Source organism: Haliotis rubra, unplaced genomic scaffold (genome assembly GCF_003918875.1).
Source record: "Haliotis rubra isolate DU_JTF1 unplaced genomic scaffold, ASM391887v1 Scf383, whole genome shotgun sequence".
Lineage (NCBI taxonomy): Eukaryota > Metazoa > Mollusca > Gastropoda > Lepetellida > Haliotidae > Haliotis > Haliotis rubra.
The window spans coordinates 429899-449294 of NW_025767061.1; the positions used below are offsets into that span (position 1 = coordinate 429899).

General features: G+C 37.3%; 1 protein-coding gene across 1 annotated transcript in view; it reads left to right on the forward strand.

Annotated features, from left to right (window-relative positions):
- Positions 1-19396, forward strand: part of LOC124286435 (extracellular matrix organizing protein FRAS1-like) — a 132806-nt gene that overhangs the window by 68513 nt on the left and 44897 nt on the right. The window contains 8 exon segments of the mRNA XM_046722811.1: positions 6505-6588; positions 8863-8967; positions 9342-9399; positions 9896-10026; positions 13531-13617; positions 15601-15747; positions 17580-17729; positions 19331-19382. Coding sequence (XP_046578767.1) covers positions 6505-6588; positions 8863-8967; positions 9342-9399; positions 9896-10026; positions 13531-13617; positions 15601-15747; positions 17580-17729; positions 19331-19382 — 814 coding nt within the window.

The following is a 19396-nucleotide window of genomic DNA, read 5'->3' on the forward strand; positions in this document are numbered from 1 at the left end:
TAGCAACATCGACAATATTTCAGCCATATTGTGACTTAGGAAGTTATAAATTAACAACAAACGCAATTAAATTATAAAAAAAGGACCGTAAAATAACTAGATTGTCACAGTTCGAAAAATAAAACTAGCATGTAAGTTTTAAAATTAGACACTTAGTACAGACAATACAAAATATAAATGGGCTGGAGATAGATCACCATACTAGGGACCATGGGGATGTACAGTACTTATGCTACCAGCATGGACCCGGATTTACATCATCCCTTCAGTTGTTGGTGAATGTAGGTACATTTAGCCATAACTTAAAATCACAAAAATGCTTTGTTTTAAAATATTCAGTAAGCTTAATTAACCTTAAATGTATAGTGCTTTGAGCATGCTCTTAAGTGGTACAGAAACAGTACAGTATAAATGCCGTTGTTATCCCCCAGAAAAACTGTTGATCTGTCCATCGGTGTGCCTGTCTCTATAGTATCCATTTTCCATTATAAAACTGTTGAACATTATTGAAGTGATGCCTTTTGATGTTTTTTTATCTGGGTTTCTATCTTTCTGTTTTGTTTGACTACTAAACATGCTACATGAACCTTGGAATGTTTCTTGATGAAGCTTGCTTTGAAGATCTGTCTAGTTGTGATCTGGTGGCTTGTGATGATTTGGAATAATGAAAAAGATTGAACAGGATTACTTTCTTCTTCATTCTGTTAAGGCAATGAACCATTTCTCAACTGCATCATACCTGGAGGATCTCCTGGTGACCCTTGTTCTTATTGCCATTGCTGGATGTGGCATTAAATAGGAAGCAAACACAGTACAACTATTATGTTTCAAGAAAACTCAGCATTTCACCTGCAGAAAATTAGCAATTAGCAAATGCAAGCTTGCATTAACAGTGAATAGGCAACTGTGAGTGGTTGGTCCTGAAACATCCTGCCACTGATCCCTACTTGTAAGATTCTGGTGCCACTTGCTTCACATGTACGTAGCATGTGGTGCTGCTGTGCTTCTCTGTAAGGAGCTGAAATAACATGGCTCCTCATTCAACATGGCAATGAGACTTGCATCCAAGCTGCTGAGAGTTTATCATGTAAACATAATCGTAGATACCTCACAGACACCTGTGGATGCAGACTTCACCAGCAACAGTTTGCTGGCCATGGTAGTGCTGTTACTCTTGTAAATCAGAAACCACACACATAAGTATGTCCCCAGCTGCTCTACCACAACATCAGTCATTGTGCTAACATTGCAAGTTTGTCCTGATGGAATGAAGTTAATTATTACAACTAAGTTTGTAACATAGAAAGAAATGTACTACTTCAATATAAAACAATAGGTGCTGTATAGTAAATCAGCTTGATATCTAAGTAAAAAGAATTTCACAAAAAAATAATTAGACATGGTAGAGTGGGTTCCCCTTGAAAACTGAGTGGGTGTGGTTTTCTCTCCCATATTTCCTTACTATCATGGCAAAAGGACAATTGAAATGAGCCTCAAGCATTGGACCAATGGGGAAAATTGAACCTTGGACTTAGTCTTAATGAGCAACTACAAAACCTGAAGTGAATAATTTTGGAATAACTAACTACAGCAATGTCCCAATTTTTAGACCCTGTTCCAAGTACAGTCATCGTGTTCCCTCCCCAGGTATGCGGCAGCACACCTTTTTGCAGTATCGTCTAAGTGGATCCTTTGTCAGTTGTTTGTACCACTGTAATCAGTCACTGCAAATGGCTGCCAACTGCTGTCTGCTTCTGGGCCATCGCCAGGAGTTATCTTGGTGCTGCCGTGAGGGAATATTGCAACATTCTGAGCCAGTCTGGTCTTTGCAACCCAATTATTAACCAATTAGTCCTTACAGTTTATTTTCTGAGGTGATTTTTAAAGGAAAAAAAGCTCTGCAGGAAGTTACAAATGTTTATCACCGTTGGGGAGCACTGTAGGTAGGAGAATTGCTGATAGGAAGGATGTAGACAGTGAAATTACTCCTTATTTATGGACTTTAGATTCATGCAGTTTCACATTTCAAACCAGCTGTACATATATGAGGCTGCAGAATTCCTTTAGAATTTTCTTGCTTTATCAGTTTTAATGATGGCAGCATATACCCATTGATACTCCTTGGCTCACAGAATTAGTCATGTATTAGATTTATCCTTACAACCAGTGTAATAAAATTCCTTCAAGATTTATCACATATCATATGTTACGCTTGTGAAAAAAAGAACATGTTTTGTAATGCAATTAGATGTTTTTGTCAGTATGTTTGGTTATATTTTTGGTCTTAAAATGTTTAGTGGGTCTGAGGCCACTGTGCCAATAAACTTCTCCCTATTCTTGTTCTTCACTTACTACAAACCAGTTGCTGCCTTCAAAAAAGCCTCACAAAGTCACCCACTGGCACTAAGAGTAGATCTGAGAAGGTCTATTTTATACAGATGGTCATGAATCTGAAAACATAAAGGACATGAAAGGAGATCTGAGCAACTGTTGAGTGAACCAAGGCTGCTTTCTCCAGCATAGCTTAGATCTATGACACAAAGTTTATGTCTTGTCTGACAGAATCTTTCTCTTTCTTTGATTTCATGCTATGAGTAAATAAACATAATAACATGCATACCAGATGAAGAGATGCCTTCACCTTGGAGGTGTGGTTAGGTTCTATGTGAAGAATTAGGTTTGGTTGTATGTGGAGAAGTAGTCCTTCAAAATTAACACCTGTAAGCTGTTGTTGCCATGATGTTTAACCTGGTTTTTAACAGCCTTTATATTGGATTATCTCATATCATTATCCACAGGTTAGAAATAACGGACTTCATAACAATCAGATGTGCACTAGGGCAATTATCACTTCACACATGCCATTGTTGATGTCATTTGAAACTTGTTGCAACATAAGGGACCCGTGAAGATCTGGGTTAGAATATTGATCTTCAGTAACCCATGCTTGTCGTTAGAGGCGACTAACGGGATCGGGTGGTCGGGCTGGCTGACTTGGTTACCAACTGCGTAGATCAATGCTCATGCTGTTGATCACTGGATTGTCTGGTCCAGACTCGATTATTTACAGACGGCCACCATATAGCTGGAATATTGCTGAATGCTGCGTGAAACTAAACTCACTCACTCACTCACTCACTCACTCACTCACTCACTCACTCACTCACTCACTCACTCACTCACTCACTCACTCACTCACTCACTCACTCACTCACTCACATAAGACACTCCTCTCACTCGTGGTGCAGTGGTTAGACTGCCTCCGCCCGTAGTGGTTAGAGCGCTGAAGGTGAAGGTGGGTTCAATCCCCGACCGCGTCATACCAAAAGACGTTAAAATATGGTACTTGTTGGTCCCTGCTTGGCTCTCGGCATTGATGGGTACAACAAGGACTAGTTGGCTCATAGTCAGTATAATGTGTCTGAGTGGGGTATTCATGCTTCACTGCGGCATGGTATCTCAGTGGGCTAGCACTATAAAACCAGCTTCAGTCTGGGCTAGTACAAGCAGCCGCACATACACATACACACGCATGCACGTGGTCATATGAGCTAAATATCTCCAGCGCGACGTTAAACCCAATTTCACCTCCCATCACCTCACTGCAACATAAGGTCAGAAAGACATCACACCAGAGATGATGTCATGTTGAAGTTTGTTGACATCATTCAAGTATTGTGGTTTCTAAAATGAACAGTAATGATGGATCCCTGTTTATGAAGGGGAGCTCAAAAAGGGGATGAGGAAGTAATGGGAAATAAAGAACCTATTACACTTAAATGTGTGTCCTACAGATTTTTTATCAAACTTGTGTAAGAATTGATTTATTACCCTTGATCTTACTTGATATATCCAAGAATTCTGACTCTCTTTTTTTCATAAAATCACACATATTTGTCTGATCAGGTCCATTTTTGAATAGCTAACTACAGCAATGTCCAAATTTTGTAGACCCTGTTGCAAGTACAGTCATTGTGTTCTCTCTCCCAGGTATGTGGCAGCACACCTTTTTGCAGTATCGTCTAAGTGGATCCTTTGTCACTCTTTGGTATAGACACATAAAGTCATGATTCCTATCACTGTAGTGAAGAAAGCTATATATTTCCTTGATTTGTTTCTTCCAGGTTGCCTTAGATTGGGTTTTCTTACTTCTTACTTACTTCTTTCTTCTTATGACCAATGCCTGTAAAGTATCAAGTCTGGGACAGACAAACCTGTGATTGTTATTATGACCAAGTCACTGATTCACTTGGGGATCTGGTCTAAGTCTGAATTGCCTTCAGTCTGTTGCTAATGAATTACATAACTCTTTCTGTGTAAACAAACATGTCAACAATGTTTCCTGATGTGTACAGTTGTTATGCCCGCTGTTCAGTCTGAGCAGCTGCTGTTCTCACTCACCCAACCTGCTTCACAATGTCATCCTCCTGGGTGGTGCTTTCACACCCTCTCATGTGGAGCCTACAACAACAAGCACAGCAATACAACATGGTTTACCAGCATTGTGTTTGTTTGCTTGGAAATCAGGAATACCAAGTATCTGATATGTAATAATTGATGTTAAGAGCAGAGCATGCTATCTGATAGAAATGTAGGGTGTTTTTATTTGACAAAGCAGATGAATGTCAAGGGAAGAATGGTTGGCATTCTGTTTGTTTTGGACACAATGTCGAGGAAGGAGGAGGTATGGGAAGTGAACTTTCTCATGGAACTGAAGTTCCAGCACACGGGGAAGGATTCAGCTTCTTCATTTCAATGATTAACAAGGGGATGCCACATTCATATCAAGCAAGGAAATGTGTTAGGGGAGAAAGATGAGAAAACTTGCATGATTTCTATTCAGTTGTTGCAATTTAAATTGAAAAGAGTTTATTTATTCAAACTTGTGGAAATTCTGGATTAGAATATGTCTTCAGTAACCAACATTTGTAGTTCAAGTTATGCTTAATGTCATGGTTGACTGTATGTCAATGGATCTTAATATCAATCAATTGACGTTACAGATAAGCGTATTCACAGACTGCCATCATGTTGCTGGAATATTGCTGAGTGCAGAGTTATTTAAACAACTAACAAACATCAGCCAATCAAATGGATTACTGTTAGTTCCCGTATTCACCAGAAAATATGCAATGTCTTCTATCAATATTACACAGGGGTGGAAATAACCCATTGCCCGACGTCCGAGGCCAGTGTTTTTTTCTGTCGGGCAAGCAAATTTGTATATCACACTGTACCGGTTGACTTTCCAATGTTAATTATGTTGTTTATTTAAAAATCAACAAGAAACGGCCGGTATAGCGGAAAAATTATCAGGGCAAGTGATTTTACATGTGCCACTGTTCCGGAGTACACTAGCAATTTTAAAGTTATTTCCACCCCTGATTACATATATAGTAGATACAAGTAATAACACACCAGGGAGTAGAAGGAAAGAGACCTGCTAATACAGTATTCCTTGTTCCTGCAATACATTTCTGTAAGGTTTGATATGGAGATAAAGTCTATTAGACACATATAACATAGAGATGCAGAGAAAAAATAGCTAATTCTATGGAGGCAGCCTGTGTTTGCATCAAGTGGCAGTCAGGGGTGAAGCTGATAAGGCCAGATTAGATCAGATATACAAACACATGCGTGAATGTCAGGAAGGGTGAGAGACATAACAAAACAAGTTACACATAGCATAAAACAAAGTTGACAGGGAACTATTTCTATTCACTCTTGTGTTTTTAAATGTAACACAATAACTTAATTCATACACGCAACTTTGTGTCTTTAGTTTTATCTCATACTACTCAAATGTTGATTGGGATGTTTAGATGTTTCACTGTTAACATGCACATCATATACATAACTTTGTATGGCATGGATAATCAGCATATTCCAGGTACTAGTCCCAATTTATTGAACACTTCAAATTAATCTATCATGTTTTGGTAAGAAAAATGATGAAATTAGTTCCCAAATTGTTTTCAACTAATGGTTTATTGAAATTTCATGTTTTAATCTGTTGGCATGAGTTTTTATTGTTATTTACTTTTATCATTGTCAGCATCTGCACATATCTACAGTTTATTTTAGAAGGAATGTGTCTAACGTAACATATGTTATATTTGGGATTACACTTTCTTAGTAAAGTACAGATTCTAGTACTTTGGGGATTTGGTCAACCCAAAAAGTACTAGAATCTGTACTTTACTAAGAAAGTGTAATCCCAATAAAGCGTCTTCTATGACGTTGCGTCTTACGTGCTACGTGCGGCGATGACGGGTGGCCAACCTATGTTTGAAAGTAGATTTGGGTTTATTTTCCTCAATTTGACAACTTCGGTAATAAACAGAATATCATTTCGTGCCCATATGATACTATGTTTACGACACTTGTGCCTAAATATCGGTATATCCCTCGCTATCACTCGTGAAATACGAACATTTAGGCACTTGTGTAGTAAACAGTTTGACATGGGTACTCATATCCTCTATATATTCCTATTGATTTCAGGGCCAAACCCTTGCCAAATCAACTGATGGATGCTGTCAACAGTGTAAGAAGGAACAATGTGAAGATCGAGGGACGTCATATAAGGTAAAAATCAAGTGTATATTTGTGTATATTAGAATTCATAATCACAGACTTAACAGTAAACCATGCTTTATCTTATACAGAGTTGGTAATCCTGACTTGTGTATGTACTTCAAAGTTGTATTGTGAAAGAAACCTTTTTCATCTGACCCTGTTATAGAAAAAGTTGTGGCAGTACTGATAATCTGGTTGATTGCTTGTTAGCTTAGCCAAACAACATGGATTGTTGTTCATTATATCGATCACTGGATTGTTTGAGGGTAGAGTGAAATACACACATATACTTACATACATACATACATACATACATACATACAGATCAGGCCTCTTCCACAATGTGGTCTTCATGCTATGACTGTTGTAACTTATTGTAACGTTGATTTGATAATTGTAAGGCCAAAAGAATGGAACAGTCCCATAATTACTTGTGTGTAATAAACTGGTACAATATATCAAGTTGAATATGTCTTTCTTTGTGGACATACCCCAGAGTGGTAGGACTGATTGATGACACGGGGATCATGCTCTGTCCTCTGGTACCCTGACATTACAGGGCCAGATGTTGTATTAAGAGTGCTCTGTAAAACTGAGACTGTCTCTGTGTCATTCTGGCAGTTATTACATCTTAAGATTTGTGTGATTAGTGTTTGAGCAGCTTGAATCCAGTTTGCAGGATGTTTCCTTTGTGTACTCACTGGCTTCATCAGCTTACTGCTTAACCAATTATGGCAATTATGTTGTTTCCTTTGTCAATTACAATGTATGTTGTTTCATTGTTATATACAGTATATATATGCAGCTCCTCCACTTCATGTATCACTCTTTGCTTGACAACGGTACAAGAATCTGTATCGAAACGTCGCACTCACGAAATAAAGAAGTTGTTATCCATAAAAACGTGTTCCATATTGTACGTCTCAACTTCTAAAAATGCCACTCAAACAAGGATGTTTCCTTCCATTAACAGGATGGTGTGTCTCCTACATTGGTTTATGTTTAACTTCACATAAACTGTAAGGTCCTGTGTGCACTTTAAAATATAGGGTAACAGTAAAGTGTGGTGTGGAATATATTTCATCTATTTGTTCTGTGCGAAGTTTGTGATTAGCATCATGGCCATTTTCTTGTTCATTTACTAAAATACTCAGCTACTGAACATGTTTGATGTTGATTGAGGCACCTCCCTCCATTAAAAACAGTTCTGAGAAAGCTCTTAATTCCCTTAAAACTTTGAACAGATGCAGCCAAAATTAACCTAGCATTCTGGACATAATTGTACAATGTTTGGGCGTTGTGAGCTGCCATGTCAAGAAGTAGTTGCTGGTCTATGTGTTTTGATTTATGTTTTTTATCTTCATTTTGAATATCCCAACTTGGAAAGTTGTTCACATTTATGAGCTTGTTGTTTCAAGTTTTGTAGACATTTCTTGTTTGTTACAATGAACATAGCAAAATTGTATCAGCTACACACACTCAGACATATGTGTGCAATTCCACTTAAATTTGTTTGTTTGGTTTACACCAGGGATGTAAAAACATCCAAATCTTTCAGTTGGGAGGGATTTTGTAATTCACACTTAATGCCCCTTACAAGATTTCCAGATAGTTCTTCAAGTTCTCAGGCTCAAGCCAATATACCATCATTAAGTAGTCATTCGGGTTTCAAGGACATTGGTACATGTAGTTTCCAGCATGTGCTGTATATCAACTATAAGACGAAGAAATGACTTAAAGTAGATGCCTTGCCATAATGTGTGCATGTCCAGGAAATCACATGGGTGTGTCTGGGAAATCACATGGGTGTGTCTGGGAAATCACATGGGTGTGCCTGGGAAATCACATGGGTGTGTCTGGGAAATCACATGGGTGTGTCTGGGAAATCACATGGGTGTGTCTGGGAAATCACATGGGTGTGTCTTGGAATTATTATATATTTTCTGGGTAAACTTGGTTCAAGTAATGAAACATAAGCTGTGTCTTTAAAAGTTGTCATATGTGAATATTTCACATTTTTGTACTTCACTGAATTCCTTGAACATGATAACTGAGGTTGTTTTGTAAGTCCTTGCATACAAGTTCATTTTGAGAACTCATCCATTCTGTTATGATATTTGTGTTTTGTTAACTTCCAAAATAACTTTTGACAAAGACGTTTGTGATGGATGCACATATATGAAATCAACATAGTAAATAATGCTCCAGATAACCTGTTCTGTGGAGTTGAATAGAATGCAAACCTGATGCCCCTAGGTAATGCACACTGCACCTTTTTTACAGGATGGTGAACAATGGCGTCAGGACACGTGCACATACTGTACATGCGTCGGTGGCAGCGTGGAATGTCGAACACAGCAGTGCGACAGCGCCATGATTTGCCACAGTGTAAGTGGATCATATTGCACACCAAAAACACCACAGGGTGTTCAAAGAAATTTGTAAATTGTTAAATGAGAGAAAATGAAGTCTTGCACTTTTCAACCCCTCTTAAGGTGATCATTATTCCTTGTCTTTAAATGGAAACAAGTCTCTCTATTTTTCTTGCTTCGATATTGCATGATGTTTCAATATATATACTACTCAAAAGGAGTTAAGGACACCCTAGTCTTTCATATTTCTATAGTAAACTTGTCATGCTATAAGAGATTGGTTATATGAAAGATTCACGTATTCTGTAACTTTGCATTGTATGTTTCATACTTTGCCTTGATGAAATAGGTTTTGTAATAATTTTATATTTGTAATATCTTCTTTTGCAGAATCAAAGAAAAATTAAGCGTCCTGGTCAGTGTTGTCATGAATGTGTTCCTAAGAAAGGTATTTACTAGTTTTTATATCAGTGTGGATTAATAGTTATAGATATGCTGCAGGAAAAAGAATATTATCAAAAACTTTTGTTAAACCCTTTGAATAATGTTTTTTAAAGTGATAATAGTAACAAAAACAGCGACAACATCAATAAATAGTTTTACTGGTCTCACAGATTTAGTGAAGAAGTGTTTTGCATGAAAAACTTTGTTGTGTACACAGGAGGGGTGTTCTTGTTATTTTAGCAACAGACCTTTTAATCTTGATGGGTGGTTGTAGGATATGTGTTAGAGACAGAAAATATTGTTTGTTACATCTTCAAGACAATAATATTTTCTCAATGAGAATCTAAATGAATTGTTGCTACAAGTATTTATATAGCTGTATGGGTGCCCTTCAGTAAATATCCATTAGGAGAGGTTTCCTGGTTGACAGAGCGTGGACTTACAAAGTTTCACTGTATATCAAATTATGAAATTATTAATGGCACCTGTTTTATTACCAGGCAAATGTTTGACGGAGTCAGAGCATTACCATGGAGATATTTGGAACATCAGTGACTGTGAATACTGTTCCTGTAATGATGGGAAAGTGCAATGCCGGACTGCAGCATGTGAACGTGTACAGTGTAAGGAGGTAGGTGTTCGGGTCAGAATCTATTTCCCAGATCAGGCTGTCTGGATCAATCCACATACTTATTTCTTATCATGTGATACTCTGCAACCATAAAGTACATTCATATACAAAATGATTCCTTAAATATGAGTAGGAAGGTGAAATGATTGTGCAATTACTGGGATGCAATATATAGGAGGGTGAAATGATTGTGCAATTACTGGGATGCAATATATAGGAGGGTGAAATGATTGTGCAATTACAGGGATGCAATATATAGGAGGGTGAAATGATTGTGTAATTACTGGGATGCAATATATAGGAGGGTGAAATGATTGTGTAATTACAGGGATGCAATATATAGGAGGGTGAAATGATTGTGTAATTACTGGGATGCAATATATAGGAGGGTGAAATGATTGTGTAATTACAGGGATGCAATATATAGGAGGGTGAAATGATTGTGCAATTACTGGGATGCAATATATGAAATGAAATGGGATTGGAGGGTGAAATGATTGTGCAATTACTGGGATGCAATATATAGGAGGGTGAAATGATTGGGATGCAATTACTGGGATGCAATATATAGGAGGGTGAAATGATTGTGCAATTACTGGGATGCAATATATAGGAGGGTGAAATGATTGTGCAATTACTGGGATGCAATATATAGGAGGGTGAAATGATTGTGTAATTACAGGGATGCAATATATAGGAGGGTGAAATGATTGTGTAATTACTGGGATGCAATATATAGGAGGGTGAAATGATTGTGTAATTACTGGGATGCAATAAGTGCATAGAACTTCATGAGACATGAAGAACAGCTGGTGCAATGCCCAAGTGTCTACAGAGAGTAGTGTGTACAATTATAGCCAAATGATGTAATACATAGTTGTTTTTCGGCTGCTTGTCAAGAATCTTGATTATCAGAGTGTGATAACGCCGGTACAGAAAGAGGCACTCTCATTTTGCATGTATGGCATGGCTGGGGTCAGTAGACATCTAGTTCTGTAGGTAATAAAGACTATGACTGTCTTATGCAGCAAAATAATTGCCTTGAGTCAGAATCTTGGCTCATGTTATGGCATGTTTGGTTGCATCAATTGCACTCGAAAATATGTACTAAATGATTTACCATGTCTTGGATAGCTGAAATTGAAACGTCGCCAACGAGTTAACTTGAAGTTGTCATCAATAAACTTGAATGCCTTCTTTTCAACTCACAAACTTCTAGAATACCAATCAATGACGCACATTGTCCAAGATTTACAAAGACAAGGTGGTCAAGGGGTGTCATGGATGTAAAATAAAGTCATAATTTAACCGGTTCATGGTATATAATACTATTTGTGGGACAACTAAAATACTGTTTTGATCCAAATGTTTTCTGGACAGTTTACTTCAATAATTTATATATGTAGATATAGTCGTCCAAATAGACAGACTGAAAGATCTTATTATTGATGAATTTATCTAGAAGAATAATTGTGTGCATATATGGAGTTGCAATTTTTCATCTCCATAAATGTGCAATACTGTTGAAGTCAATTCTGATAAATAAACATGTCAACAATAGTAATGTCACAGGCTGCACATATAATCATGCACACATAAAAAACTAAAGACAACAATGAAAAATCTGTGACATTGTTCAGTACAATTACCGAACACAAGCCCTGCCTATAATTCAACACAAACCCCGCCCTAATACTCAATAACTTGACAAGACCATATGTTTTGGCTCTGTAAATGCCAAACAACTGCTTTGTTATCCAATCAAATACAAAGGAATCATTGGAATCAATTGATGTTTTTACCTACGTGTTACGCCTATACATTTGAGCACTGACAGGAGAATCTGTATGTATATTTTGAGAGTAGCAACTGCATTACCATAAAGACTATATTTTTATCACAACATGCAGACTACCAGTACAAGCAGCCTCTCACTGCTCTATTGGACAGAATAAACAAGAATGGATATATTTTGCTGACATTCAGGAACTTTATTGACATGAGATTTCTTATGAACATGGAAAAGGTTGCTTATATTTTCATAACATACAAGTAGCAAAACAGAAGAAAGAGATTTATGTCTCTGGTCTAGTGATGAGATAAACTCAAACACGTACCCTCCATCAGGTCTGTCAAGCAGGCAATTAACTGGATGGTTTTGCGTATTAAGCTGTCAGACATGTAAAATTTGATACTTTCTGCATCTTGGAACTAGTAAATATTCACTTAAAACAAACAGAATGTTTCAGAAAACAACTTGCTACATAATGGTTTTCATTCTTACAGTGGATTTTGTAACACAACAAGAGAAGTCTTGTTCAGGAGTTTAGTCACTAATAAACATTACATGCCTGCCCTTGAGTATGGGCCAATTTGTGATTTGAAAGTTGACTTGGAATTCAAAAAATGGTTAGCACCAGCAGAAGATATATATATTTATGAAAGTAGACTAGACTGAAGTCTTCTTGGACAAGTAGAACTTGAGAAAAATAAAACATTTTTGGTATATTTCAACAGTCCTGCTGTGATAGGAATATATGAGCAATTATATATAACTACCAGAAGACAGCAGGCCACATTGAATGTGTCAGTATTACGTATGGTATAGCAAGTATTAGTCTCAGAGTTGTTGATGGCCTTAGGTATGACATTAATGTAATTTTAGAGTTCAGATTTTGAAAATTACCTCTTGTCAACACTGTACCGTGAGTTCTTTGATCATAGGTTCCTCTTAACAGAATGTATTTAAAGCTGCTGATTTCCAGTTAGTGACAGAGCATCAAAAGATGTCCATGAAATACCTATCGCAAATACCGCTTGAGGTTTCATTAAAATTTATTATTTGACTATTTGTCCTCAATTCTACCACAATGAAATCGGTTTAATTTGCTGTGCTAGAATATTGCTAAATCAGTGTAAAACATGATGAAATGTTGATATGAACAGCGGCTGTTAGATTACTTGTAGTCATGCATGTAAATGTTTACTTTTATGTCAATGATTATTTGATCTAATCACTGATTGCATGGTACACAGAAGTTCAGTATGTAGAACTGCATTCCTTAGGCCTGACAATAAAACTATGATGAAATTTTGGAATCTTAGTTCACCTTGATTATGTTCCTAGATCTGTCAACATCATACTGGTGGGTTTCACAGAAGTGCCAACATCTATATCAGTTTGGGTAGGCCTTCATGGAGATTTTGTCCAGAGCAATATACACTTGTCATAAATGGTGACACAATGGATTGGGTTAATTGTATCCCAGTTGCAAAAGTTGTTGCTCATTATGTGAGTCACTTTATTCTCAGGCCAAGACACAATTATTTACTAGCTGCTAGCTATAAAGTTGGAATATTGCTTAGTTTGGGGGTAAAACGACAAATACAACACTCAACAGAGATAAAACTGACACACTGTATTGTATGTGAAATACTGTTCACAATATACAAAACAACTCACTTCCTCCTTAACTAACACCTACATATTTTCTATCCTTACAGAATGAAGTATTACAGCAGTCCCATGGGAAGTGCTGCCCAGACTGTGTCGTCCCTCGACAGTGCCAGTTTGAGGGAGAAGTGTACATGGTAAGAGTTTCAACCACCTACAAACAAACATGTTTGTTTCCTGCTCTGTAACTGATAATTGGTAACATGTATCAGCATTATAATTTTATCCGCTAATCCAGTTTGTTTGTTTGTTTGTTTGACATGAAATTTAAACATATGCATTAAATTTAATCAAATAATTAAATTCTAAAAGATCAGAGATGCATGGATAGGATTCATTTTTCTATTACTGGTTTGTATGGATTCTGTTACTACACTTCTTTGTCCCCTCATGTTTTAAACTTTGCGGAAGGCAGGTATGTCCATCATTAGTGACCTGACAGATTAGTGCTGACTGCAGGGATAGTAGCATCTTTGTCATCCACCTCTTCTGCCAGAAGCTTGTATTCAGTTGGATCATTGTAACATAAAGACTGCATTGAAATACAAGTATTCCAGTGGTGTAGATCAACACAACAAGTTTGCATACCGTACATATCCGCCTTTGTTGTTCACTCAGCTGTATAATTGCCTGACTTACTGGAGCAGCGAACATGGGTATCTCTTTATTGATTTAATTCCAGATTCCATTCTTGTCCACACTTATCAGATTTTATGTGTTCAAGCATGAAATTAGCTGATAAGTTTATGATAAAACACATAAAACTGTAGAAGTATTTCCGTCAAAAGGAATTTTCAATATTTCCTTATTTGTCCTTCTCTTTGATGGCAAGTAACATGAAGAAGAGACAGGTTACCAGGACACAATGAGGGTGTTAAGAGTTGGTGATTGGATGACCACACAAGCTCACATGAACACTTACGGATTACACATCACAGATTTATCAGTATCAAGTTTATCTTTCCTGAGTGGCTAATGGGAATCATTTGGATAGTGTTCCCTCTTCCTTCAATGTACATGTTCAGTATGGTTGTGCTTTGTTGGCAAATTGTTGAGTTTCATCAGATTATAAATATAGGTGGTAGCTTGAATTGCTTCTAAAATCTTATGGGGGCGGTGGGGTAGCCTAGTGGTTAAAGCATTTGCTCATCATGCCGAAGCCCAAGGTTCGATTCCCCACATGGGTACAATTTATGAAGCCCATTTTTGTGTTCCCCGCCGTGATATTGCTTGAATATTGCTAAAAACGGCGTAAAACCATACTCCGTCAGTCAGTCAGTCTAAAATCGTATGACCTTTGATAGGGATGATGGTTATGTTAGTTGGATAGTAGGGTATGTTATGCTTTGATGAACATCTAAAGATTGCAGGATGTGAAAATCTATTGGGACTAGTTATTATCAACTGCATCTTTGTGCAGATATAATGGAAACATACACTCACAATCGTACATAGGATCATTACCATGCTGGGTATATGGCAACCTCACTCATTGAAAGATTTCAGTTCCTGTGAATGTCCTGGTTAGAACTGATCTTTAATACCCAATGCTTGTTGTAAGAGGTGTCTCACAGGATTGGATGCTCAGGCTCAGTGATTTTGGTTGACGTATGTCATGGTATCCCAGTCACTTGCAACAATACCCATGGTGTCCATCACTGGATTGTCTGGTCCAGAGTTGATCATTTACATACTGTCCATCATATAGTTGGAGTATTGCTGAGTGCATGGTTAAACAACAATGAAGAGAAGAAAGAAACATACATACAGATTTCACTACCCACAGAATTTTGAATGCTACCATCTCCTTCGTATGACATATTCTTGTTAGGGTGTGGTATTTGGTCATATATAGAGGATTTTATATGAGTGCCCATGTCATACTATGTTTACAACATGAGTGCCTAAATGTTGGTACTTCCTGAGCGAGACTGAGGGATATACCGATATTTAGGCACGGGTGTAGAACGCAGTGTCACAGAAGAAACGTGACGTCATAGCATTGTTCATGACGTCTAGTCACCATGACAAAGTGATATTTTGCCCTAGGGCATCATATGAAAAATATGAACCCCGATATTTTCGCCCTCTTATGTAATAAATTGGTCTCCTATCTCCAGGATGGTGACAGCTGGCACCCAGGGCCCTGCACTGTGTGTAACTGTAAGGAGGGGGAGACAGTGTGCTACCAGCAGAACTGCCCAGTGTGCCCTCCCGCAGTTACATGTCCATCCCTCCTGGACAGTGCTGTGGAACTTGTGAACAAGGTAGGTGATGGTCTGTTCCAGTACTGAGGGTGCTTCTTTGGGGCAGCATATAAGGCTTGACTGTACAAAGTGGTGGCACAAACAGGTATGATTGATGATATTGTGGCATGAAGATGGTGACAGATTGTCCCAGGAGGATAAACAACCACCCTCTTTGACAAAACTGTAGTGGGTAGTGGTAAGTGCCAGCGTACCTGATGGTCCAGGGCCTAGATTTTCAAAGCTCTGTTAGCGCTAAGATAGTCGTAAGTTAATGTTAAAGTATGGCACGTATGACTATCTTATCGCTGAGAGAGCTTAGAAAATCTAGGCCCTGCAAGCTATTACTGTTTCACGGAGAACAATATGAGAGATGTCTCAATAACGGATTATGGAAATTATGGAAAACAGGTGCTTGTGTTGGCCACTATTTTACTCAGGATACCTTTGCTTGTCATACATGTATACTACTTACAAAAAGTTAAAGAATACTACTTCTTTCATATTACATGTACTATTGTCAGTCTGTCATCCGTGACCCATGACCCATTAACTGCGGTAATAGGAAGAATCAGGTGTTTTTACACTTCTGAGTAACATATACTGTATACATGTGCACATCACAATGTCAGCTGTTGGTTTGAAAGATTGGATCTTCAACAATAGGACTCAGTTGGAGACCTTTCATGTGATAGGTACAGACCCATGCACATAAGAAGATTTGTTACAGTGTAATCTTTAGCTGCTGTGAACACAGACAAAACTATTCCGCCTCTATTGTAGCTAATGACCATTTTGATCTTGGAGTTTCATGTTATGAAAAGGGTAACTGTATGCAATATACCTGTTGACTTCAATAGATAGGCATGTACATGAGAGAAGATGTGTAGCATGTATTACCAGTCACACACATTCACCATCAAATTAGTTCTGTCATTGTGGACCAATCTCAATGACATTTGAGTGGCCATTAAACAGCATGTACAGCATGGAGAACTTCTTCAGACCTGTTTCTTCTTGCTCCTGATCAGGGTTACTCAGTGTAATGTTCCTCATCGGTTATCATTATCTACACAAGCATAGGATAGTCTGTTTGATGAACTGCATGTCATGAATACAAATGTTTAGCTGGAGGGGTTATTGTACTGCTTATTATGTTTGGTTTGCTTTAAGTTTCTTTACATTTTAGTGTACTTTACTTTGTTAATTTGGGTTATGATATAATGTTTCAACCAGAGGTATCTACTCCTTCGTACCAAATGTTGCATGCACATTTACTTGTATAGATGTGCAAATGTGTTAATGTGGATTAATTTGTATTGACATACAAGGGAAATAATTCAATGACAGTAACTGACAACGGTCAACAACATACCTCACTTTAATTCATTCAGAAGAGATAAATGTATGTTTTATTTTCTATTCCATCATAAAGTTTAAAAGTTAGCTTGGCAAAAAGGGATACTACATTAATGAAATTCAAATAGAAATTTTATAAATATTTGAACAACTTCAATTTTTGAAGAACCTGAAACATTTAGCTAACCAGATCCACTCAGCTACCACAGAAGCATGTGACATTATGTAATGATGTCATCCAATTCGAGAGTGACATCTTCTCTGTCTCACACCTGTCAGAGTTCATGTGGAAAGAGAGTCCCACAGTATATTTCGCTAACATTTGTATTTTACAATGTCGGTAAACATATTGTGCTTTTAGATATGCGCATGTTATTGAATATTCGTTGCCGAGAAATTTAACATGTGAGAACACAGGCTGTAAAGTATATCATATTTCCAGGCATCAAATGCTCAATAACAACCACACATCTAACTGCAAAGTTTCCTTCCAGTGGAATGTGCGTCCGACTGTAGTCATTGTTTGCCTGATGATCCACAACACTGCACAAGGTGCAAGGAGTTTGGTAAACTGGCACAAGATGGCCGCTGTGTTGAACAGTGCAAGAATGGATTCTATCCAACAAGGGAGAACACCTGTCAAGGTGAAATTATGGCAGTATACATAACTGTTTAATGTGTATCAGTACTTATTGTGTGCTAAACTAACATGCAGGACAGTACCATCAACACTAGCTCACCCGCTTTACAAACTAAATGATTTAAGAGTCTTGTGGCAATGGGAGTTTTAGCTTCTGCTGCATTTGATAGTTCAGGTCATAGAAACCTCAAGTGACAGCTTGCTATTTTGTATGTAGGCAAAGTATTTTAAGATAAATTAGATTTGCAATTTCTATTTTTAAAATATGTTTCCTACATGGGTACATTATGTGAAGACTAATTCTGTTGTCGTCTGCTGTGGTATCCATTGATAATGCTAAATGTGGCATCAAAAACCATCCTCACTCATCAAGCTCTTAAAGGTTGCAAACAGTAATCGTATTTGTAATCCATAACCATTTCATGTCTTCATGTTTTTCTAAATGCCTATCAAAGATTTGATCCATCATGCTGTCAATTATTTACATCTTGCTAATTTGCTCACACTAAACAGATTATATGCAACATTATATTCTAATTATATGATTCATCATGTATTCTGATGTGACATATTAACAAAACATTGAGTGAATGTCAATCATATTAATCAGACAACTGAACAGTTGTGATTTTTAGATATATTCTGCTTTTGTGGTATGTTATTTTAAATACCTTATTCCATTTCTTGTTTAATTAGTTTTCTGTGTCAGTTAGCCAAGATGCAGGATTAAGAAAAGGGCAATTACAATCAAACAACCAAATAAATGAATACAAAATAATTCAACATATAGCTTTGATTTTACATTTTGATTCTACTACCTGTACATTGTATTTCCTTTCCAAAATGTCTTTCATGAAAGTGAAAAATGACATCCAGATGTATTAGGATTTGAAATATTGAAATAAAGCATAATGTGATATATTTTGTGAAAATTTTGATACTGATGAGTGAATGAATATGGATTTACGTCGCTTTTAGCAATATTCCATTAATATCATGGCAGGGGACACAAGAAAAGGGCTTGACGAGCAAACTCTTTAACCACTAGGCTACCCCTCTGCCCTTGTTATTTGGGAAATAGGAAACAAAATGATATAACAATCTCATGAATTGTTTTAAACATGTTGATAAGCAAGATTTTTAAGCCATTTTGTTTTGTGAGATTTCCTATAAACATTATTCATATATGGAAGCCATGTGCAATCTCCTGGCTGGTTTAGGCATAGTAACATAGAAGATCTGTACCGAACAGAAACTACACTGATTACAAACTTGGCACTATTTTATCCAACTACACTGTTGAAAGCACATTCATTAAGGCAAATGATGAGGACATGTGTTTTACACACCCTGCATGTATCCTGCCACATACTCCATTGTGTTGACCTAAGGTGGGTGTAATTATCACAGTTATTTACCAGAGGGGACACCTGCCATGTATAAATATGATAATGCATCGGAGAGGTTGACTTTTAGTGTATGTGATGAAATCATAATTGCAATGCACCTGAAACAGCAAACACACAGTTTGCGTCAGTCATTAAATCTAATGAGAAACTGCACCTTACGTACATTTTATGAGCAGTGGCTTATGTTTGGTTTGAGCAAAAGGAAAATAAGCTATCTTCAGGGAAATGTGTTTTCAAAGTGAACAGAAGTAGGGCAAAGTGG